The sequence below is a fragment of the Microchirus variegatus genome (assembly GCF_963457635.1).
Source record: "Microchirus variegatus genome assembly, chromosome: 6".
In the NCBI taxonomy this organism is placed as follows: Eukaryota; Metazoa; Chordata; class Actinopteri; order Pleuronectiformes; family Soleidae; genus Microchirus; species Microchirus variegatus.
The window spans coordinates 24,346,513-24,371,397 of NC_139807.1; the positions used below are offsets into that span (position 1 = coordinate 24,346,513).

General features: G+C 40.8%; 1 protein-coding gene across 1 annotated transcript; it reads right to left on the reverse strand.

Annotated features, from left to right (window-relative positions):
• Positions 1 to 2,488: 2,488 nt before the first annotated feature.
• ikbkg (inhibitor of nuclear factor kappa B kinase regulatory subunit gamma) lies at positions 2,489 to 24,292 on the reverse strand. Its single transcript, XM_083890661.1, has 14 exons — positions 23,975 to 24,292; positions 19,405 to 19,545; positions 18,877 to 19,145; positions 18,587 to 18,655; positions 16,972 to 17,127; positions 14,968 to 15,029; positions 11,651 to 11,753; positions 11,434 to 11,549; positions 11,195 to 11,347; positions 10,442 to 10,514; positions 10,218 to 10,352; positions 7,906 to 8,042; positions 7,674 to 7,738; positions 2,489 to 4,235 (listed from the first exon to the last, which is right to left on the reverse strand). Exons 2-14 carry the CDS (start codon positions 19,541 to 19,543, stop codon positions 4,045 to 4,047), a joined length of 1,668 nt encoding a protein of 555 aa, XP_083746787.1. The 5' UTR covers positions 19,544 to 19,545; positions 23,975 to 24,292; the 3' UTR covers positions 2,489 to 4,044.
• Positions 24,293 to 24,885: the final 593 nt, after the last annotated feature.

Consider the following 24,885-nt stretch of genomic DNA (forward strand, 5'->3'; position numbering starts at 1 on the left):
CATCCAGTGAACTGTCAGTGGAACCTTCGGATCAAACGTTTCTCTGATCTGATGATTAGTGTTTTCTTTAGTGATCGCCATTCATCAAACAGTGCCTCCACTTTCTTTATAATGTCCTCTTTGTGTTGAATTGGAATTCATGCATGATTCAACATTTTTCTACTTTGTCCAAAGTGGCTGTAGAAGCAAGTCTTATTGTCCGTTTTAGTCCCAAGTGGCAAAAATAAAAAATAAAAATAGCTCAACACTTGTCCTTTGGATGGGAATTTGGAACCATAATATTCTCTTCGAGCACAACAAATATGGAAGCCATAACAAAATGTTAACAGTGGTTTCCTTCAACTGATCACTAAACTATTTACCATCAAATTGTCACAGCACAAATCAGTGCACATTGAACAATGACTCCATGGATATCTGCTAGCAGCCAGTCAAAACAAGACTGTTGCGATTTGACTGGAGATTCAGGCAGAAAAATAGATCACTCGCTATACTCATGGCTATACCTTAAATGTGTAAAAATGATATGTGTACTTTGAGTTAAAGAGATATGCATTAATTTGATTGATTAGTATTTCCATCCCATTTTATCACACTGGCCAGGTAATACAGCCATGCAACACAAGGGGGTCTAATAGAAGGCTGCATTCCAGATGGGATACGCCATGAGAATTGCATTGATTTTCATTGATGAGATAAATATCGAATAAAATTATCATATTGGTTCGAAGATTCCTTATATTTTGAGGCCCCTAAGCCACCAGTAAATGGCATGCACAAGTGCAACATTTGGTATGTTGGGTTTTTTTCTCTCTCTCTAAACGTAACAAGTTAAGAGGGTCAGAGGATGAAAAATTAAAACCCAAAAAATAAGGACCACCTCAGCCATGGGGAATCCCCATCCAGCCTTTCCCTTTGGAGTGTAGTAGGTTCTCCACTACTGCTGTTTCCAAGACCACACGTCCACACAGCTTTATTTTCTTTACAAGTGTGAACATGTTCTTTCTGTTTCTGTTTTTTATTCATATGCTCTCATCCATTCCCCTTCATGAATGTCTGGCAGTCTGGTCATCAACCTCACAAGGTCAAGTGTATGGTCCATAAAGACCCTGAGTACCCTTGGTAAAGTAGCAATCAACAAAGAGGAAGTCTATCTAGTGGGTGTATGTTGGGTCTGTATTTTAGATCAGCAGCATTAGTTTTCTGCAGCTTGTTGAGTTTTCCCTGTTGAGTTTCATCTGGTGCTGCATAGCAATTTAAACTAATCTAATTCATGCATTTAGCATTTTAACATTGGAATCAAGTATTATGTTGCATCTCTTCTAGACTTGAAACAATCATTTATTTCATAATTAAAATCAAATGTCCTTACCCAAATCGTATTAGTAACTCTCCCCTTTTGAATTATGTGTACAGCTTACATATAGTGGCTTTAATCTTGTTTTTCCCTTCTCAAAGTTTTTGAGTGGAGACTGAGGCCTCACACAGGGGGTGTTGTTTAAATGTCACAGAAAAAGATGACATGGATAGCCCCTCCTACTTCACACAGAGCTCTCCAGTTTCATTTCTGTCTCAAACACTGAAAAGAACACAGCTCCAGGCCACTTCCCAAAACAGCAATTGTCGCTGCACATTAATTTCCCCGTTGCTATTTATACCATTGTTCCTCCCTAAAATCACATAAAAGTCACTAAACAGTGATACACTGTTATTTTTATTTAGGCTAATCATCTGTGAATTACCATTGTATGTATCTTCATTTTCACAAATAAAAATAATAGCTGTTTACACCATCATAAACACCTTGACGCAGAACACCATTTCTAAATTAGCACATTTGAGTCAGTACCTATACTAAATGTATGTAATTTGTTCTATTCTAGTATAAGAAGTTATCAGAAGATATTTATTTTGGGCGTGCTTGAGTTTTCGTAAGGCTGAAGAGGAGACAAGGCGTCCCCCGTTTCCTCTCTCTGCCTACAGGGATACCTGGAGAGACAAGGGGTCCCATGTCTCTCCAAATGACCCATGATATCTCCTTAGCCCAATTGTCTACTTTGTCGACTACGTGGCCATATATTGCTTCATAAGGTCAAATACATTTCAGAGAAGTCTCTCGAGAACATGGATTACTTCAGCCCAATAATGATTTAATCTCATTCTCAGTCTCATGTTTGGGCCCCCCCAGGGCCAGTGCCACAGGTTATATGGTAATCAATTAACCCATTTATTCTCAAGGACAATGCAGCCCGGTGATCCTGTGATAATTAAATTTATTATGGTTATGGTGGTGAGTAGGCAATTTCAGGGGTTAAAATGAAGAAAAAAGAAAAGGAATTTTCCTCAAATCGTAAATTGCTTTGATCCACATGTTCTATTCTCATGACTCGCACAAGACAGAGGACACACCGAGGGTGGCTAATGGATGAGTGATTTATTTGGTAAATCTTTAACAGTTTCAAAACAAAATTTGTTGCACTGAATGATGCATAATTACAGACACTATTTCACACAAACTGTGAAGGAACGTCTACTGTTATGTGCGTACATTCAGAAATATAAATAGCGCCACAGATGAAGATAAGACAGAGAGAGGGAAAGAAAAACAGAGAGAGAAGGGGGGAGGGTGTTGGGTCAGCATCAGAGATAAAGCAGTGGAGCTCTCTAAAAGGATTGAAGGTGTACACAGGCACAGAACACAGAGAATGGCTACTTTTTTTAATAAGAGTAAATCCATCTCTAATACATAATAATACATGTTTTGAGGTAATGAAGACGAGCTACATTAATTACCAAAACATATTTAAATATTCTGTATTATCTCATCTCAAGCTCATCAAGGTATTCACATTGTCATGTGTTTTTTTTTTTTTCTTCTCTCCCTGGGATTAAGTTGCCCTGTAATATCATCACTTTCTCAGGCTCAATGATTACTCATGTATACAACATGTATGAAGCGGTCATAGTCTACATGGGAACGATGAGTTCCCGGGATGTAATCAGTCACCTCCTCAGTTTCCACAGTACCACAGGAGAGTGTGTCAAGTGTGCCTAACGGTGCGTTCCAGTTATAGTCGGAAGCTGGAATTTCCGAGTTCCTAGTCAGAAGTTGCATCAATAGTAAAAACACTCCATCCAATTTTCTCATCACCGACAGGATTTGGCATATGTACTTCTCATTACCGTAACTTGAAGACCGCTTGCGATATCTAGAAAACTGAAAAACAATGGACTGGCGATCTGTCCAGGGTGTGACCCCCACTTGTCAGCACCCAGTGCAACCCTCATGTGGAGGATAAAGTGATAGAAGACGAATGGATGGAAACCTGAAAGCAGAGAAATAATGCTTTACGGCCATATACTTGTCATTACGGTAGCCCTCAGGACTTCTGCAGGAACGACGAGATTCACCAGCGCATTTGTGACGTCAGCTTCTCAGTACCGTAAATCCTAAACGGTTGAATAACTGCCACATACTGAGAGTAAAAGTCATCTTGGAAAAGGTGGCAGAAACACTCACTCATTGAAGTTTTTTGACAATTCTATAGCCATAAAATCAAAATAAATCCAGACGACCTGACAGTCATAAGAGGGTTAAGGCTAACAATGATTATTAGCCCAAGATACGTTTGCATCCATGTCTTTTCCCATGACTTTCACGTCACCACCAGTTCCGACTTCTGCCGTAAAATGGAACACACCTTGAGGCAAGGCACGGGTAGGAAAAGGAGACGTAACAGAAGTGAAGCAGGGACAAATTGAAGTACAGGTTGAGGAATGAAAAGCTACAGAACAAACTGTGGAGCAGTTTATGGGACCGATTCTCTTCTCGTTTCACTTGTTCACACTGTCGTCTGATTGCCACTTGTCTTGATTCAAATATATTCAACATTTAATTTGGTATAGTACTGTATACACATGTGGAAAGTAAGGTGCAACTACCAAACATGTTTCCCCCAGTCTGTGTCCAGAACTGGACATGCTGTATGTCAAATATGTAAATGTATGAAACTGCAGTATCTTGCACGTGTTGACGTCACCGCGTTACTGTATACAGTCCATGACGTGTATCTGCAGGGTGTCCATGTCTGGAGCCTGGTAATGGCATTTGGGACAACATAAATCAGGCAGCTCCTCGGCTCCGGCTGCACCTTGATCACCGACCTGAACCAAACCCTGATTACGGAATGAGGGGGCGGGAGGCACCGTGTTAAAAGCTGGACCCGGGAATACACCTGAGGCAAAAGAAAAAAAGGAACAAAACAGTGTCAGCGCATGACAGATAATACAGTCGTTTACCAATCTAAGTGCCATGGGTTTTAATTGTTCAAACTGTGTGAGAGCCCAGCAGCAAAAAGAAACAGATTACTTATAGATTTAGTTCAGATGAGAACAAGTTTAGGAGAATCTGTATGTCCACAGAGAAAAAAAAATCACAAACGCCACCCTTGGGTCGTCGTACTGTATATAACAAACACACAACACAAAGTGGAAAAACGATGATTATGGAGTTTGTAGACAGTGCACAAACTTTATGCACATGTTCCATGACTCTGTTTTTGGTGTATTTCCTTGGCATCCTTACAAAAAGCAGCACATACAGCCCAGTAGGGGTGGGGGAAAAAATGTATTCACATAAGAATCGCGATTATAATCATCCACGATTCTGAATCGATTCATAAACTTCAAAAACTTTTTTTTTTTTCCCAATTATTATTATTATTATTATTTTAAGTTATACACCTAAAGTTAAAGACCAACAAGGTTAAAGAAGCTGTAGACAAAAAGGTGATCCTGCTGTCCAGGCTCCCTGAGCTCTCAGATGATGGTGTGCACGTTGAGGAGGACGAGTCACCGACCTGTTTTTGTGAATAGAATAGGTGAGGGCGCAACCCAGGGTGGGTCGGTAAGGTAACTATGGAGCTTTGGTCGATGTCCGTGGTGCTCAAAGGCTGGTTTGCAGGTGAGTGTGTGGCCAGTCACCTGTAACGTTAGCCTACATGGTGTTGAACCACAACATGCAGTTCTCTCCAGTGGCTCTGTGTGTCCAAGCGTGTGTGCGTTCAGGGTGGGAATCTCTTGGCACCTCACGATTCGATTCGATTCGATTACGATTCAGAGGTCAACGATTCGATGCTAAACCGATTATCGATGCATCTCGATGCAACAATTTTTTACTTTAATACTTTGCTACTCATTTAAAAGTAAGACAAAGCAACATAAATATAAAAGTGGTAGTGCCCCCTCATCTGGCTCATCTGGTGCAGACAGCCCTTTTATTTCTGCGCACCGCCCCTGCGCTGTTCTCTTCTCCCTCGCCTGCGCCGTTCGTCGCTCCTGCGTCTCCAAGCGCTCATTTGATTTTGATTTGATCTAAAGCAGACTGGATCATTTCTCTACGTGTTTTATCCCCACATAAGAATAATGATCTTTATGACGAGGATGGAGTACAGTCGCGATGAAGTGCAGACTCTGAAGAGCAGAGCGCACTTTTCATCGTTTTCCCTCCGTGGTCTTAATCTTTGTGAAAGAAGACGCTTTAGCGCTGTAATTAAGGGAATAACCGATGCATCAGATGAGCTGATGTCTTTAGTTTACTGCTCAAAGAGAGAGAATGTTCTCTGCTGTGAAGTGAATGTCGCGGGGAGTTCATAATCTGTGCCGCACGCAGCAGAGTTTCACTTTTGCGCAGAGACTTTCCAGCGTTTAACAGGTGCTGTTCCACAGTGAACTCGCTGTGTTTCGACCGCCAAATTATCGGTGCATCCCTAAATATAATATCTTTATTGACAAGAACGATGTAACCGTAATAATGACGCACTTGATAGTGTGACTTGGGTTTCAATTGGCACCTGGACAAGCGTGCGCTGCGCGGATTACATGGGGAACATGCGCTCTTGTTCCCCGGTATAGAAAAAGCTGAGGTGTATAAAAAAATCTATTTTAAATAAATAAACAAGCAACGCAAAGCCTGGCGGCCCGCTTATAATACACTGGGGGAAACCCTGGCTCTGCAGCAAGCGAAGCGAACAGAATGTTGCAGCAGGCGAAGTAATTTTTTTTTTTTTTTTTTAATTCCGATTATTAACTTATCCGCATCGATTCGGAATCGTTCTAGAGAGAATCGCGAAATTAAGGAAATAACCGATGCATCAGATGAGCTGATGTCTTTAGTTAACTGCTCAAAGAGAGAGAATGTTCTCTGCTGTGAAGTGAATGTTGCGGAGAGATCATAATCTGTGCCGCACGCAGCCAAGTTTCACTTTTGCGCAGAGACTTTCCGGCGTTTAACAGGTGCCGTTCCACAGGTGCCGTTCCACAGTGAACTCGCTGTGTTTCGACTGCCAAATTATCGGTGCATCCCTAAATATAATATCTTTATTGACAAGAACGATGTAACCGTAATAATGACGCACTTGATAGTGTGACTTGGGTTTCAATCGGCACCTGGACAAGCGTGCGCTGCGCGGATTACATGGGGAACGTGCGCTCTTGTTCCCCGGTATAGAAAAAGCTGAGGTGTATAAAAAAATCAATTTTAAATAAATAAACAAGCAACGCAAAGCCTGGCGGCCCGCTTATAATACACTGGGGGAAACCCTGGCTCTGCAAGCAAGCGAAGCGAACAGAATGTTGCAGCAGGCGAAGTAATTTTTTATTTTTTTTTAATTCCGATTATTAACTTATCCGCATCGATTCGGAATCGTTCTAGAGAGAATCGTGAAGCATCGAAGAATCTATTATTTTTCCCACCCCTAGTGTGCGTGCAGTGCGAACGAGGTTTAGGACGGGGGTGGGGGACACAAATGAAGACGGTATCTCACCCAGTCAAGATCCTGCACATCCTGTGGGACACATGTCGTTGTCTGGCGACATACCCGTGCCAGCGGAGACTGTGCTTTTTTTGCCCCTCATTTTGATTATCGCTGCTTTGATGTTCAATAATGGACATTACAGCCATGTTTTTGAGCCTAAAATTAAGTAACACAGAATATTTTCCACCCCACATTGCTGCTGTTGCTGTAATAAAAATAATAAATAAATAAAAACAAAAACTGGACAAAAATTTGACACATGGACCTCGACAATAGACTCTCAAAATGTAGTGTAATTCCCATCCCTAATGCAAGTAATTTTTTTGTACAGTAAGTAAGTTTTTATTTGTTTTGAATGAATAAATGTGAACTTTCGTCTTAAGTTTGCCTTTGTGTGATTACATCGTTGGAATCAGTTTATTTAGAACAGACTTTGCCTTAACACACTATGCATTGTATAAATTTTTGAATCGAGAATCGTATGAATCGAGAACCGGTTTTGAATCGAATAGGGACCCTAAGAATCGGAATCGAGTCGTGAGACACCAAAAGATTCACATCCTTACAGGCGAGGCATTTAAAACCTTAAAATGTCTTTGTTCTGCCAACAAATTAAAATGCTTTCATTTTAATTTCTTTGTTATATGGAGCAAAGAAATCAGTAATAGTTGATATGTATTTGTTCATGTTAAGGTTTAACTCCATGCAGAAAGGCCCTTTGTTCAGGTTAAGGTTTGAATTGTGTTATTAAATGGTTATGTTCAGGTTAGGGATAACGTTTCGTTTACACTGTGCATATGAATGGAAAATCAATGTTTCCTAAGGAGAATAGCCGTATAAACATGTGTGTGCGTTTACCTTGTGGAGGAGCCCGCGGTGGAAAATCTTCCATGTGCCTCATCTTCATTTGCTCCATGCGTGCACTACAGAGATGAACAAAGACAACTTTCATTTTAAAGGTTGATATTTACTTCAGGTGTAAGACTTCTCTGCCTGAACAGTAGCTCATTCAAATGTCTCTCCCAGCAGCCACAGAAAAGCAAACTAAAGGGCAAAAACAAAAACACCATGCTTTATGATTTTATTTTACCGTGATGCCGCTTCCTGTTTGAGTCTGTCGATCTCAGTCATGGCCTGCGTCAGCTGGTCCTGCAGCTCCTCCTTCTTCTGGTTCAGCTTCTCTCTTGCTTCTCGTTCTGCTAAGAAATCTGCCTTGTAGATCTCAGCCTGAGCAAACACACACAGAGCAGGATTGTCATTGTTATATTATGATTAAAATTAAGAACTGTATAATATTGACTCCAATCTGTGTTTCTGCTTGTATGATATATTATAATACTATAAAAACAGAACTAGTGTTACACTTCTGCTCCAGGTCTCTATCAACTGTCTTTCTTTCCTCTCCCCCCACCTCCTCTGTCCTCCCCCATTTTTCCTTTCAACTCAACTGGCCCAGGCCGATGCAGCACATCTTTGAGTCTAGTTCTACCACAGATTTTTTCTCTCTCCACTGACACCCATCTGTAACAATGCGGCCAAAAACGGTTACTACACTCAAAATCAAAACACTGCGGCGAGTCGTATCCGCCTCCCACTCCACCACTCCCTTCCGGAGTCGAGGTTGCAATGAGCGAGGCGCGAGCGTTTTATCATAAATGAGTGGCTCTAAGACACACAATTCTGTTCTCTCAGTAAAGATCAAGATGTATAATAATTTATGGTAACATCAGCTGTTGACCAGGGATGGATATATCAGATGGAATAACTTTATGCATGATATTTGACAGAACTGTCCTTCATTTTTGCCTCCCCTTTTACAATGTTATATAGCAGGGCTGTCAACTTCTGACAAAACCTTAAAGTGAGACATTGTGGCAAATTACCACCACACACCCAATATATTTATTTATGGTAATATTTTATGCATCGCAAGCTTATTAATGCTTTATACAATAATAAGGTAAATAATGCTGACACTGTCCAGAATCAAACCTACAACCTTCCCGACACAAGTCCACCTATTTAACTACTCGGCTACTGCTGTTATTCTCTCTGTGCATGTCAGAAGAAGACCATTAGGTTAGATTAGAAAGAGACTAAAAGACGCATCTCTGTGTTATCTGAACTGACGCCGCAGCCTGTGCCGAGCAGAACCAGCCGCAGCCGCTGACAGAACAGAACTGCCGGTGGTCGGTGCAGCAGGGGTGGCTCCGGGCAGAACCACCACCACCGCCCCGCCGGTATGTCAGCCACCCGCCGGGAGTGGCTGCCATATCCGATTCGGTGCGTCAGTACGGCAGCCTCCAAAACCGAGGGAACAGATAAACACAGAAGCTATGATGCAAACTTAGTTAGCCAAGCTGAACTTACCTGTCTAGGAGAAGAGTAGCCCATTCTGCACCGTTCATAAGCATGTCCTATATAGACCCTCGCTTTGCCGCAAACTTTTTCTTGCTGTTTTTGACATTCATACCGAGATCTTTGAGGTTTCCTTTAGTTTCATTTCAATTGTAGATACATAACTGCCAACCTATGGCTGCTCAGCAGCTGAGTCTACTGACTGCTATGATTGGTAGACAGCGGTAGATGGCGCGTCATGCCAAAACATAAACAAACTTTGCGGTGCGAAAATATTTTTTTTAATGCAAATATTTTTGTTGTACTATTTCTGTTGGTGAGTTCAGTTTGTTATATGAACATTATTCCTGGTCCTCTGTGACATATTAGGAGGACTTTATGGCCAGTTGCTTTAGCTTTATTACATAATGCACCTTTAAGATAATATGTGTTGTGATTTGGTGCTATATAATTACAATTTGATTTGATTTGAAAAAAAAAAAAAAGATAAATACAGAAAACTACAGCCAGTAATATCAGAATTAGGATGTTGACTTCACAAAGTTACGTGTTTTGAGTAGAGGACAACCAGCATGGGCTTTTTCTTTGCATTTGAAAAAAATGTAATTGTTTAATGATAACATTTCATGCAGGACTAATAAAGTATCTACCAGTCTATACAAAATCAATTCTTAACTTAACTAACCAATTATTTTACAATCTACATTTTATGTCTGCAGTGTAGTGAAATTATATACAGTATTTATAATGTATAAAATAAACATTAAATACATGAAACAGGTCATCAAAAAAACTAAAGGAAATAGTTTTTGTGACTTTAGTTACATTAATCAAGTTTCTGAGAAGAAAATTGCATAATTTGTAAAAACACAAAGTTATAGAAAGAGCAGATTTATAAATATTAATTTCCCAGTGACAATTATTATAAAAAGGCAAATATCGGCCCAATTAATCGATTGGGTCCACTTCTAGTTTTAAGAGTGAATCTAGAAAATGAACTGAACAAAGGATCTGATCGTTTGCTGAACAGCGGTGTGATTCTACCTGAGCAGTGAGGACAGGAACAGTCTCCAGTGAACCTTTCTGTTGCTCAACCTCTTCCTTCAGTTTATCAATCAGATCCTGCTTCAGAGCCAGCGCTCGCTCCGCCTCCTCTAGTCGGATGGACAGATCTCCTCCCTGGAAGACAAACGCACAAACCTGTGAACACACAGCTTTAAACAAAGCTATTCTTGTGACGTTGAACAGACGTTAAAATGTGTTCTTACCTCACTCTTTAGTTTAGAATCATAGTCTCTGAAAAGGCACGTGTAGGCATGCTGCAGCTGTGTCAGTTTTTTCCTGAGAAGAACGAGAACAATTGAAATTTAAAGGAAACCCAGCAACACTTATTGTCACACTGAAACAGTCAACACCACGTTTACAATACTGTGCTAAAGTCTTTGGCCGCCATGAGATTGTCACTCAACCACTTTATTGGAACACATCCAGAAAATACAAGAAACAGAGTGACAGAGTGATCACGAGTCAAGAGATGATGAGTGAATCAAAGCTCTACTCACAACATGAAATAAGGCCTTAGAAATAGATTGTGGACCAGTGTCACTATTAGGAAAGTAGCTCCATGGAAATCAACATACATAGGTGCTTTGAAGTGTAAAAATACTGTGAAACCAGCGGCTCAGAGGATGTTCTGTGTCGAGGCAGGCTCTAAATCCATCCAGATTAGATTAATTTGTCGGCAATATCACGTTGGGTTTTTTTTGATGATGCATTCAGGGTGGATTGGAAATGTTCAGATCTATACTTCTATACTATCACTGTCCAACAATCCATGACAGAGTGGGACAATGAAAATCAATAATGCCCCATCACTCACTGCAACAGTTTTCACATGACTCAATATCTTAAGAGAAAACCTCTTGACAACACAAACTCCCTTAAACTTCTTTTAAAATGGCATTCCACTCATTAGTTATAATTGTTACAACTGTGTGTGTTTCTGTGTGTGCTGAACCCACTTCTCCTCTGTAACCAGATGTCTTTCAGTCTTCAGTGCCTGCTCCAGACTCTGGGTCTGCAGCAGAAGCTTGTCCATGGCCACATGATGCTGCTTCCTCTGCTGCTCCAGCTCCCGCTCTGCCACCTGCAGGGCCTTCAGCTTACAGCACAGTCTACACACAGAGTAAAGAGAGTAAGCCACTGATGTGCAAAGACCAGGCCAAGTTCTGTACATAATCAGGCTAACTTGACTACTTACTTTTCCTCCAAAAGTTTGCGTTCATGCTCGCTTTTCTCGAGGCAGCTCTGTCTCTCATTCAGTTCTCCTAATAGGGAAGTTGCCTGAGCTTTGAGAGCCTCACAGTCTTTGGCCAGCTGCAGGTGAACATTTTAGATATGTTAGGTTTATTTTCGGTATTAGACCAAGTTCACCACACCACCACTGTAACTGTAACTTTATGCCAGTCTGGCTTTACCTGAGCACAGTCCTTGTCCTTCTGTTTGAGCAGAACTTCAGTTCTGTCACGCTGAGCTGAACTCTTCTGCAGGTAGTCGAGCTTCTCCTCCAGCTCGCGATACCTGCACAAAGAACAGCTTCCACTTCATCTCAGCACTGACACTGGCTTTTGTCTGCTTCACAATAGGTAAATACAGTCTACGGTTTACACGTTACTACAATAAATAAATGTTTGCATTTTTACAATAAAATTACAATTTGAGACACAACACTGAATATCTATGGAAAAGGTGCTCACGTCCTTATTGAATAAAAGACATGCATGGCAATAGTTTTTATATAGAGAATGAGTCTCACAAATAAGATATTATTTGGTATTTTTAAAGCAAAGAGCATATTTAGACGTCTAATGTGGAGCTAATTTTAATTGTTTAATTCTCTGTTTGACAATGCATTAAAAGGTGCAATATGGAGCTACAATGATAAATCTATTACTAAATTGATCATAAACTATTTTAACAATTGATTTGTATAGTTTAAAAAAAATACAAAAAATAACTGAGACAAGTATCTGAATTTCTTTAGCTTCTTAAATGTGATTATTTTGATATTTTTTTTCTCCAGATAACAAACAATTAATTTTAAAAAGGATTAATTCTGGATTGTGGAAAATGTTTTATTTCAGAACATCGTCATTTTAGTGGTTTGGGAAACCAATCAACATTTTTCTGACATTTTATGGAGCTATAAAAATAATCAACGGTTTAATCAGTTGTGTGAAAATATTCAAGAAACAAATATACAAACATTTTTAACAACACGATTTTATAGTGATTTCACACTTGATGCCTTTGTGTCGGTATCAGGGTCTGTTTTCGTAGCTTGCCTGGAACTAATAATGTAATATGTAACTAATAATAATTACAAGTAAACCATACATGAAGACATGAATGAAACAAAAGTAAGTAAGAGACATAAGTGTAGACAGCAGACATGCCAACAGTGAGAAAGAGACAGCCACACAGAGCAGTGGTGCTCACCTGCCCTGTGTGGCCTGAAGCTGCTCTGTGAGTTTAGCCAGGCTAGAGCTGGAAAAGGGAACAGAGAGAAGAGGAGGAGGAAGAGGAACAAGATGCTTTTGTTAAGCAGGAATAACACAGCATGCCAGCGGAAACGTCTGCAGTTATGCCACTCATTGAAGTTAAAAGGAGTTCAGGTTTTCGGAGGTGTGGTTGTATTAAGGTTCTGTCATAAAGTCAGCATTGCCCGAGCTGCCATCAGGGATGCAAGGAAAAAGGAGTTCAGGCATTTACTGTAACAAAAGGCCCACCTAAAAATATACACCTGCTTGAGAGGACTGATATCTTTTCGGGGCGGCAGTGGCTGAAAAGCAGATCGTCTTTCCACCTCAGTGTGACCCAAAGTTGCTCCTGACAGCTCCGTGTGAATGGATATGACAGATGTTTGAAGAAGTGTTGCACAAAGAAGCCCTGTATGAATGTGTGAGTGAGGAGAAACTGTAATGCAGCTTAGACTGGAAAACTGTCGTATAAATATAGTAAAGGTTCTCCTGCACCAAAGTACAGAAAATAGAGAACAAAATGTATATTTTTGCACCTTGTCACAATGATAACTGTTGATTCACTGCTGCCTCCATCACTAAGACAACAGTATACCTGGGGTCCTTTTAACAAAGCAGGTTCAATAAACTCTGAGTCTAACCTGAACTCTGAGTTGATCGACTCTGAGATAGGAACCTCTGAGTTTTCAGTTCCACATCAGCTGATTTGAGTTAGTTTGTTCAACTCGGAGTAGTTTCACCTGGAGTTAAGCGCATGCACCACAAGTCTAAAAAGACAGCATCAATGGAGCCCCGATTCAACACGTCACCATGGCAACGGGGAAGCGGAGGGCGACGTTCTTCACCCACCGGAGTTGGAAATAGTAATGCACTCATACTGTGAGTTTGAGCATGAACACCGCTGCAGCAAAAGAGAGGGAGATGGCGTGGGAGAACACTGGTGCTCGGGTCAATGAGTAAGTTTAAATGTCGCACAAGCCCAATAATATTACAGGGGGAAACTGCTTGAGTTGTAGACTATTAATTTATTTCATTTAGGTGTAATCCCGTGGGGGAGAAGCGCACAGCAGTTTAAGTTGAACATAAAAACATTGTTCAAACTGGTAAGACCTCAGGATAATCTCATGGGATTACCTCATTTTGATCATGTTTTACACTATAAAGTAAATATGAAGTGGCTGAAGAAGTTTGACTGTACACAGTTGTTTTATCCCCAAAATAATGCCGTTTTCACACACATAAATGATATCTCATTCTATATATCATGTTCAGGTGCTCTGCATCACCGACGTTGTATTAAAAAAACTCCAAAAAATGCAGCGCAACAAACAATTTCGGTTGGTAATGTTGGAAATGTAAGGACGGATTAGGTTGTGTATGTAAATGATGGACTGTGACGTGAAACAGTACCACTCAAAAAGAAGAGAAGTGTCTGGAAATGCAAGAACATTTATGCGCGGTCTGATAATCATCTCCCGATGAATATTTAATACTCTGCGCAGTAATGCAGGACCTTTATCCACGGGATCACTGTGAAAACGACATGGTAGTGAAAATAGTCACCACCTGATATAACTTCTAATGTAGACGGCAGAACTATACTACACCAAAACTCGCCTGCTCACTGAATTAATGAGAAAATCAAATACCGTGTGTGGCTGAAAGAGGGCGGAGACAGAGAGAAACTTGAGGTTTTTTGAGAAAAACCCTGGTCCCGACCAGGCTAAGTTAAGCTTAAGTTACCTCTCTCTGTGAAACAGGCTAGAGTTACTCCTCTTTCTCTGATTTGACTTACCTCCCTTTGTGAAACAGAAAAATCAGAGTTTCTCTAATTACAGGTTAACAGACTCAGAGTTTTCACTAAACCTGCTTTTGGTGCATAGTACAGTTGAGTGAGCATTGCACAAACTGCGGTAAATGCAGTTTAACAGTGAAATTAGGTAGCAAACATATTGTTAATATAACATACATTTCAGCAGGTGTACATCTTATTAGGTGGGACTTTTATTTAAGTGGCTAAAAACGTGTTTTAAGTGTCCGTCTTTTGCCGATTCTGGGCCCAGGGGCCAACAGGGGGCGTGCACTCAGGCAGTGCTGATTATGTGTCAGCGAAACCTGATGCAACCACACCAAACCTGAACGATCGCTGTTAGATTAATTAAACATCACTCAGTCAAACACAAGACATGTCAGTTTAGCATTGTTAGCTCTGAAGGAGGCATAGAAAGAAGCATTTGAAGGTAAACATTTGATACCAGTCAGAGGAGTGCTGCGCCTCAGATCGATGCTGACCAACCTCCTCAGCAGCACTGTTCACCTGTGAAAACAGTCACAGCCTTCTATTAAACTACAGATAAAACAACACTTAACTATACCCTAGGCCTAGACCCAAATCAATGCTGGTAAGATATGGAGAATCAAGTATATAGATGCTATTAATTGCATTGTGGGAAATCAATCAATTTGATCAACGTATACAATGAAAGTCTATATAATCTACTGACTCGGGTCAGATCGTCGAGCCCAGAGTTGAAACCAAATATGGTAGAGCAGCCTTTATCCGTTATAGAACTGATATCAGCACCAAATGTGAATATTTTTTAAATGCAGGTTAAAAACATTTCTATTCCCTTATGATTATGTTTTTTTTAAAGCACTTAATCTCATCGTTATTTCATGCTGCACTACCATCATAGTCTATGCTTGTTTTCTGTCTCTATTTTTCTGTTTCTATTAGGATTGGATTTTGTTTTAACCTCTTCTTCACAGTCACATGCAGCGACAAAAGAGACATAAAACCATATCTAACTTTAACAAACACAGACATGCTGCATACCAACAGAAAGGTCAGAAACTCAACTAAAATCTCATATAAACCATTCTTATGTTCACGAAATACAGTTAAAACACCGATGGATCAAACCAGCATGAGCGGAAAATAAACGTTACTGCGCACACATTGAAAAACGGTACCGGAGCGTCAGCGTGATTAACAAAAAAAAACATGTGTCGACTGGACAATGTAGAATCCACTAATTCCAGCAGTATCATTTTTATCACTCTACGACCAAGATTTACGGATCCAGCCCCAAAATAAGAGCAAAACAACTGACTTACAAGCAGAAATGTTGTCTTACCTTTGCTGTTTATCAAGACAAGTTATTTACACCGTTTTTCCACAAAACCACTTCTAATGAAGAACTAAACTTTCCAGCATGCTTTGGGAACAAATCCCGGTCTGATTGATCATTACAGAGCGACATTAGATCATTCTGATTAGAGAAGGGCGAATGTCCGCACAAATGCGTCATATGAATTCATGCCCTTTTGACTCGCTAATGAAGTGATTCACACGCATTTGGAGATGATACTACCGGTTTAGAGGTTTAAAACGAACCACCAATCACCCAAATTGACCAAGGTATGCCAGAGCTATGGCGCTGCGTAACTGAAGACGCTGCAGAGTCGTTAGAGTTGTTATTACGCACCGCACAGGAAGCATCCATTTACAGCGAGTTTTCGTACTTCTTTTTTTTCAAAACAAGTTCTTTTTAGACCAAAAGTGACATGTAAATGAAATTAGATGGGTTTTAATAATTTGGTACCTAAGAAATCTCAAATGGCACAGATGGTGCCAAACCGTGCCAAAAGAGAGAACGCCCAGACATCTCTTTACTAAAATCTCTGTAACTTTACTCTGCGTCAACTTCAACATCAGACTTTGCACAGCTCATGTCCACATGTTGTTACACGACCTCCATGTGTGACCTCCATTTTAAGCTCCTACTGCATATTTTAAAGGTGATATTTGCTTTAAAATGCAATACTTTTTAGGCGACAAAAAAAAATCCTTCAATTATGCTGTGTTCCATGTGCATTTACTCTGACACAGTGGCATCTACAGTGAAACTTACACCTCTGGTGGAATCTCACAAGTTATCTTTATTTTGATACGAGGATAATTCACATAGAGCTTGTAACTGCAGAGATTTACTCTACTTAGTTTGGGCATGTCATTTTCAAGAAGGGACTCCAAAAAGAGGGTCAGGGAAGAAGAGGTTAATTGTTTGTTTTAATGTTTCCAAATTTTAACTGTTAAAATGTAAAGCATGCTGAGTTCAAATGTGCAACACAAACAAAGCTGCATCAACTTTAATGCTGTGTTTTCACTCCAACTAACTCACAGTAGCTAAGATTATGATAACCCAGCCATTGGCCACATCTCTCACATCATGGCACTTCCTCCCCCCACCTGTCACCTGTGTCTGTGACAGTTTGGCCCGTAGCTGGTCCAAACAGCGTCGCATCTGCTCCCGATCTTTCTCTCCCTCGTCTCTTTCCCTCTCCAGCTCTTCGTTCTTCCTCCGCAGCTCTCTCATGCCCTCCTCCAGTTTTTCTTTATGGCTCTTCACAATCTGCAGGAAGTAGATCTTTTTTAAAAGCTGTTTTAAAGTGGGAGAATTTGGGAAATGCGCGGACGCAGGGAGACAGCAGTGACTGACGCAGAACACGTTCACCCAGACAACAAGCAGAGAAGTGGAACACCCAGGTTTACAGAAGCAGAGAGGGGCTGTAAAGAGGGAAAAATTAGTGGATATCATTGTTGCCAAACTCAGTGTATTAATACAGTGTAAAAGTAAAAAGCAAAGGAATTTTTTAATGATCAATCTCCATTCTATCCAGTTCCTGCTCAGAAGTTCATGGAAAAGAAAGAATGTCATCAAAATGTATTATAGCAGCTTGTGTCAAGACTGTTAATAGATTTTTTTAGGGTTTGAATTCAGAAACTCTCCGAGGAAGTCAGGATCTCTGACCTGCCTTAGTGCAGTGATACAGATTAAGGGCCAATTTCAATTCCTATCTTAAGCCTCAATCTTAACCCTCAAGCTCAACCCTTATCTTAACTGGCCCTCAAAACCAAGTGTTGAGGGTTATTTTGTCACTTAGAAATGGGACACCCCTTAAATGCATATAAGTCTTCAGACTGCGGGGGGCAGAATAACGCGAAAGCTGCGTCCAGTCTGTCAACTCCAAAAAAGAAGAAGAAGAACACATTTACGTCATGATTATTTATTTATTATTTTATTTCAGTCAAGTTATTAGGTTGTCAGTTAGTTATAAGATGATACTCATACAAATACCACAATCACGGACATATTAAGCTGACAGTTACCACACACCACGGCTTATTGAAGGGTAAACGATAGCAAACGATCGCGTGTGCGCACCGGTCGGCTATTGACAAAAGATCGTAAAATAAAAATAAATGTTACGCAACAATGACGTTAGTAATCCATAATATGGGCATAAACTAAGATAATACAATGGTTTTTATAATTTTATATATATATTGTATATTTCTATTAACAAAGAAAATACTTAATTTGTATCGCCCTCGCTTCGCTGCTTTTGACGCCATCTTCCTTATGTGAAAACACGCAATGCATTCTGGGTAGCCCTTGCTCCCCAAGGGTGGTCCCGGAAAATCTCAATATTGAGGGCGATACAGCCCTTAAACTTGCCCCTCAACTTAATTTTTCTGAGAATCTGGACAGCACTTGCACTAGCGGGAGCGCGCATTTTTGAGATTGAGGATTAAGATTGAGGGTTAAGCAAGGAATTGGAATTCACCCTAAGTCTTTGTGATCTGATTGGTGGAATCAGGAGGGAGCGAGCAGTCTCTCTCACCTGGCCATTTTCCCCGCCCATCATCTCCCCCAGTACCTCTGAAAATGAGGCAGGGGGAGTGGGGAGGGTGCTACTCATGGAGCTATGCACACTGGCATGGCCCTAGACACACACGGACACACCAGTTAGATGAAAATGTAAGAGCTTTGTCAGGAAGAAAATAAGAAGGGGAGTTATTTGTCTTACCAGGCTGCGAGGTGGCGTTGTCTGAGTGTGTTGATCCATCTCTTCAACTCTCTTCCTCTGATCTAGAGTCTGAAAGACACAGCAGGAAAAAATTGTCCAGAGAGTTACATTTTTAAAACATAGCCTTTTCCAGATTTGCTGACACTGACTTTGATTGGGCTGTTAAAAAGCTACAGGTCAGAGTGTCAAACTCATGGCCCATGGATTACATACAGCCCACCACTTAATATCATATGATAATGAAAACGCGTTCCTTTGTGTGGCTGAGGTGACGCGTGAATCATGCTAACCTGTGGTCCATCGTGTGGACCGTTCCTCGCAGGGCGTCCCTGCAGGTCTTCGGTCTGGCTGGAGCTGCAGCTGTGGTTAGAGGAGGTGGAGGATGGTCCACTCATAAGACCCTTTAAGGAGTGGTTTTCCTGGGCCAGCCTCTCCACCAGGGCCCTGGCCTCCTGGAAACGAGAGCTGAGAAATTCTCTTTCCTCTCTCGTCCTTCGTTGCCATTCCTCCATCTCCTCGCACCGCTGACGTAGGGCTAAGTTGCTCCGCCGCAGGGCCTCTGCAAAAAGATGGCCACATTATTGTGGGGGTGGAACCAAGATGGCAGTTAATCCAGGTTTGTGGTGTTGTGGCACATCTGACTTTTATCAGTGAATAAAGGCATGATGATTTAAGGAAATTACTATTTATTGCTCAAACATTAACATCTACCCCTGCACAGTGGTGATTATTTTGATGAGGATAACTGGGACTTTCTATAAAATTTCACATGATAAGTGACATCGACTGTAATTTAAGCTGATGGGAATGTGTCATACCTCGAAGCTGCTGGTTATCACCCAGCAACCTGGTCACAACTTCGTTAGAAGCCAGCTCTGGAGGGACCCTGAGGGCCCCTCCACTCTCCTCTCCAGACATGTCCCACTGCAGTGGGCCGTCAGGCTGGGGCTGCACCATTCCTATAGAAACACATGAAAAATATAATATAATAATCTTATATATTAGGAATGTACTTTCCAATTTCACAATATCACAAGAACAATGCCTTCTGGGCACCAGCGGAGCAGAGTGGAGCAGAGGAAAGTGACAACTACAGAGAGCATATTCCAGTTCATGCCCATCGTTTGTGATGTTCTGTGTCTGCTTTGCTGGGGTTAGTGGTGATGGAAAACAGAACATGGATGTTGAAAAAAGAATCCGAGAGAGAGTAAGATATTACATTTTTGCTCCCGCAGGTCTTGAATCTGAAGTTTAGATGCATTTTCTGCATCTGTTCCCACTGTTTAACTGGCTGCACTGACTGGCAATCACAGTTAACTCTCTTTATGATGGATGGTGATGCAAATTCATAGCGTAGAATCAAACAGTCGGGCTCTTGGATGCATAGAAGTGTCAACAACGAAGCACACACCGCCCAAAGGAACTCTATGGATGTTGATTGACTGCTCGACATCAACAGCCAACTAGTTGGGCAGTGGCTTAAAATTTGCAAAGCAATCAGAGTGCATTTCATTCACCACTAATAAGTGGTAAGCTACTCAAGTATTTACAATAATTTAAAATATTTACAACAGGGTCTCTGCGGGTTTTAACAAGTCAAATTTAAGACTTTTTAAGACTTTTTTAAGACCATAATTAATAAAATTTAAGACCCATTTCAAATCCATACTGGTAAAAAAGCACCAAGGAAAATTGGAGCCACAACTCGTTTGGCTTAGCTGTGGGCTTTCATTAAGTTTTCTCCGCTGCTATGCTAAGCTGTAACACACCGCGGCGGGTGCACAGCACACTAGCAAGTGGTGCTCGATAAATTCTCACCTGGCAGCACAGGTGGCCTACTTTATTTCCATGTTGTAGTCGTGTTCAATCTCAAAAATAGAAACATTTCAACGCGAGACTGAAGTTTACGCATGTTTTAAATAAAAGTAACGTAAATAGATTTTTAAGACCTTTCAAAGTTGTTGGTGTAGTGGTTAGCGCTGTTGCCTTTGCAGCTAGAAGACCGGGGTTCAAGCCCAGGTTGGAACAAGGGTCTTTCTGAGTTTGCATGTTCTCTCCGTGTGTGCGTGGGTTTTCTCTGAGTTCTTCGGCCTCCTCCCACAGTCCAAAAACATGCAATAAGAAAACGCCAGCAAATAAGAAAACGCCAGCAAGTAACAAAATGCCAGCAAATAAGAAAACGCCAGCCAGTAACAAAACGCCAGCAAATAAGAAAACGCCAGCAAATAAGAAAACGCCAGCATAAAAGAAAACGCCAGCAAATAAGAAAACGCCAGCAAATAAGAAAACGCCAGCAAGTAACAAAACGCCAGCAAATAAGAAAACGCCAGCAAGTAACAAAACGCCAGCAAATAAGAAAACGCCAGCAAATAAGAAAACGCCAGCAAAAAAGAAAACGCCAGCAAATAAGAAAACGCCAGCAAATAAGAAAACGCCAGCAAGTAACAAAACGCCAGCAAGTAACAAAAGGCCAGCAAGTAACAAAACGCCAGCAAATAAGAAAACGCCAGCAAGTAACAAAACGCCAGCAAATAAGAAAACGCCAGCAAGTAACAAAACGCCAGCAAATAAGAAAACGCCAGCAAATAAGAAAACGCCAGCATAAAAGAAAACGCCAGCAAATAAGAAAACGCCAGCAAATAAGAAAACGCCAGCAAATAAGAAAACGCCAGCAAATAAGAAAACACCAGCAAGTAACAAAACGCCAGCAAGTAACAAAACGCCAGCAAATAAGAAAACACCAGCAAGTAAGAAAACACCGGCAGGTTGGAACAAGGGTCTTTCTGAGTTTGCATGTTCTCTCCGTGTGTGCGTGGGTTTTCTCTGAGTTCTTCGGCCTCCTCCCACAGTCCAAAAACATGCAATATGGGGATTAGTACGGTGGCTGACAGCGGCAAACGCACTGCAAACCCCAAAACACCAGCAAATAAGAAAACACCGGCAAATAAGAAAACACCAGCAAATAAGAAAATGCCAGCAAATAAGAAAACGCCAGCAAGTAACAAAATGCCAGCAAATAAGAAAACGCCAGCCAGTAACAAAACGCCAGCAAATAAGAAAACGCCAGCAAATAAGAAAACGCCAGCAAGTAACAAAACGCCAGCAAGTAACAAAAGGCCAGCAAGTAACAAAATGCCAGCAAATAAGAAAACGCCAGCAAATAAGAAAACGCCAGCAAGTAACAAAACGCCAGCAAGTAAGAAAACGCCAGCAAGTAACAAAACGCCAGAAAGTAACAAAACGCCAGCAAATAAGAAAACACCAGCAAGTAAGAAAACACCGGCAAGTAACAAAACGGAAGTGCTCCAGGTCTGTGGGGGCGCTGTCCTGCAGGTCTTTGACCAACCTGTTGACTCGCAGTGTTGGGCCAAAACTTTTTTTTAAATAAACTTTATTTAAACTTTTCCAGTACACATATACAAAAGACCTAAATGGAATTTAAAATTGCATCTCGTCATTTAGAAAGGATACTTCGATTGTAACCTTGCCTTTATTGCCTTGTTGTGATTGATTTGTTTTCACTGTTGTATTTATTCTCAACAAAGCCTTGTAGATTTTATTTATTTTATTTTAGTTTTGATTAATAGATCGACGAGATGCAATTTTATATTCCCTTTGAGGTATTTTGTATATGTGTATATGTGTACTGGAAAAGTTTTAATAAAGTTTATTTAAAAAAATGTTTAGGCCCAACACTGCAAGTCAACAGGTTGGTCTAAGACCTGCACGACAGCGCCCCCACAGACCTGGAGCACTTTTTGTTACTTGCCGGTGTTTTCTTACTTGCTGATGTTTTCTTATTTGCTGGCGTTTTGTTACTTGCTGGCGTTTTGTTAATTGCTGGTGTTTTGTTACTTGCTGGTGTTTTGGGGTTTGCAGTGCGTTTTCCCCTGTCGGCCACCGTAGATTAGGTAAATTGGTCACTCTAAATTGACCGTGTGAGCGAATGATTGAATGGTTGTTTGTCTCTATATTGAATAGTTGTTTGTCCTGCGATGGACTGGCAAACTTTCCTGGGTGTACCCCGCCTATCACCCTATGTCAGCTGAGATTGGTACAGCACCCCCTGCGATAAAGCAGTAGAAAGATGGATGGAGATGGTCAATGCGATTGCGAGCTGCTGAACGTCTAAATATTATAACATTATAGCACACAGGCTGGTCCAAGTATTTCCAAAAATACTAATCTGTTGGGATTTTGACACACAACCATCTCAGAATAGTCAGATAATGAGAAAATAGTCAGAGGAATGATAGACGGGCAACAGTAACAGTAACTCTAATTAGTATCATACTGTTAAACCATATATTGTTACAAAGGTTTTATTACCTCTGCCAAGGAGGTTATGTTTTTATTGGCATGGGTTTGTTTATCTGTTCGGTTTGTCCTTTTGTTATCAGCTTCCTGTCTCCAGTTTTTGACAAATCAATCAATTTCAATCAAATTCAATATAGTGTTCTCCTTCAATTTGGGTGCGAAAATAGTCACTGATGACGTCAAAAAACAGTTGTCAAATTTCAAGAAATCCCTATCATCATATCCTGGTCAAACATAATCGAATTTTAATACTTTGCTATGTGTATGCAGAATCACACACTCCAACAACAGACTAGTTTTGGTGGACTTGGCAGCAATTTAAATTAACATGGTGAGTCGTTTTTACAAGTTCAGATGTGTGTAACTCACACATCTTATCAGATCAGAATGAATTGTCATGCTTATGTAAGACGGTACTAGCTTTAAGTAGGTAAAGTTCTATACAGATCCAGAAAACATTAATTTCAGGTATATACATTGCAAGTGACAACACACTACACTCTCAGTTTACACTACAGTGTACACTATGTGAGTAATCACTGCATGAATGACATTGTTTAATAATTACATACAGACACATGGCCTTCAACCCTTGCTTTCACTTTCGGTATAGTCCCTTGCTAAATGATGATGGTGATGATGATGATGATGATGATGATGGTGAGGCCATCTGAAAAATGCTGTGTATTTACGGAATGTCTAAATAAGAGCAGTCAGAATCAAGACTTCTCTTTGTGCTGTAAAAACCCACCGACACAGGTGCAGCCGGTAGACGGGAGATAAACATTACGTCACCCCCAGCACCATGAAGCTTGGATATCGACTGAACACCGATCGAACCCGGATTCATATATTTGTTATAGCAGCATTAATAAGAGTACACCACTCAACTTTACGTTTAAGAAAGTAAGGTTCCCATGTTAAATCAAGCTAATGTTACGACAATTATGTTTTCTTCCCGCGGAAGGACAGCATTGATTCTGACTTGTGTTCCACATCGAAGCTAACATTACAAACTCACACTCACACACACACACTCACACTCACACACACACATTAAACTCGTCTTACCCTTTATCTATATATTCCGCTTCAGTTGTCCAGAATAACAGGAGGCCGAGCTGTCATTCACATAAGAGCCGTTAGCGAGCGGAGCTAACGCTTGATAGCCAACGTGAGGGAGCAGCTACACGGACGGCTATTAGCCGTCTGGTTAGATTAAGAGCTAACAAGCTAGGATAATTTAGCAAGCCAGCCACGGGTTAGAGTGACACAAACTCAGTGGGACGTAAACTCAACGAAGTGTGGGTGTCTTCCGAAAGACATTTAGCTAAATGTCATGAAGTTCCAGTCCCACTCAGTGATATTTTAAGGGCGAGCTGAGTTGAGGTCCTCGGTCTAACCCAAGGTAAATGTTGTTAGCGCAGGAGGAAATGATTGGCATTATTTTTGCCCTGCGTGAAGACTGATAGCGAGCACACACGTCATGGCCAACTCTCTTTGGCCAGCTGGTTGCGCCACCTGAGCTATGTTATGACGTAATAATGACAATAATAATAATACTAAAAGCGTTGGGAAGAGTTTTATACATTTTACTTAAGTGCAAGTAAAGTACTGATCTAGAAATGTACTCAAGTAAATTCACGTTCATTCATTAATGTGTGTATGTATTCATTCATTCATTCATTCATTTCCTTTATTTATTACAATGTAATTTATCATCCTCCATACTACACCACTGGGGCCCGTTGCACAAAAGTAGGATTCAGATATCCAGGATAAATGACTGAGTTTGGTTCAGTGAATCCAAAACACGGGCATCCAGACTCAGTTGGTTGCACAAAGACCAAGCCAGGATGCGCATACACGGATTCATCAAGCCAGGTGAAACCAATTCTGGATCAGTGCACGCACACGGCTTCCTCAAATAGATCTCGCTGTCAATCACAGATTCTCAGATTTCAAACAGTTGTGTCCTTGTT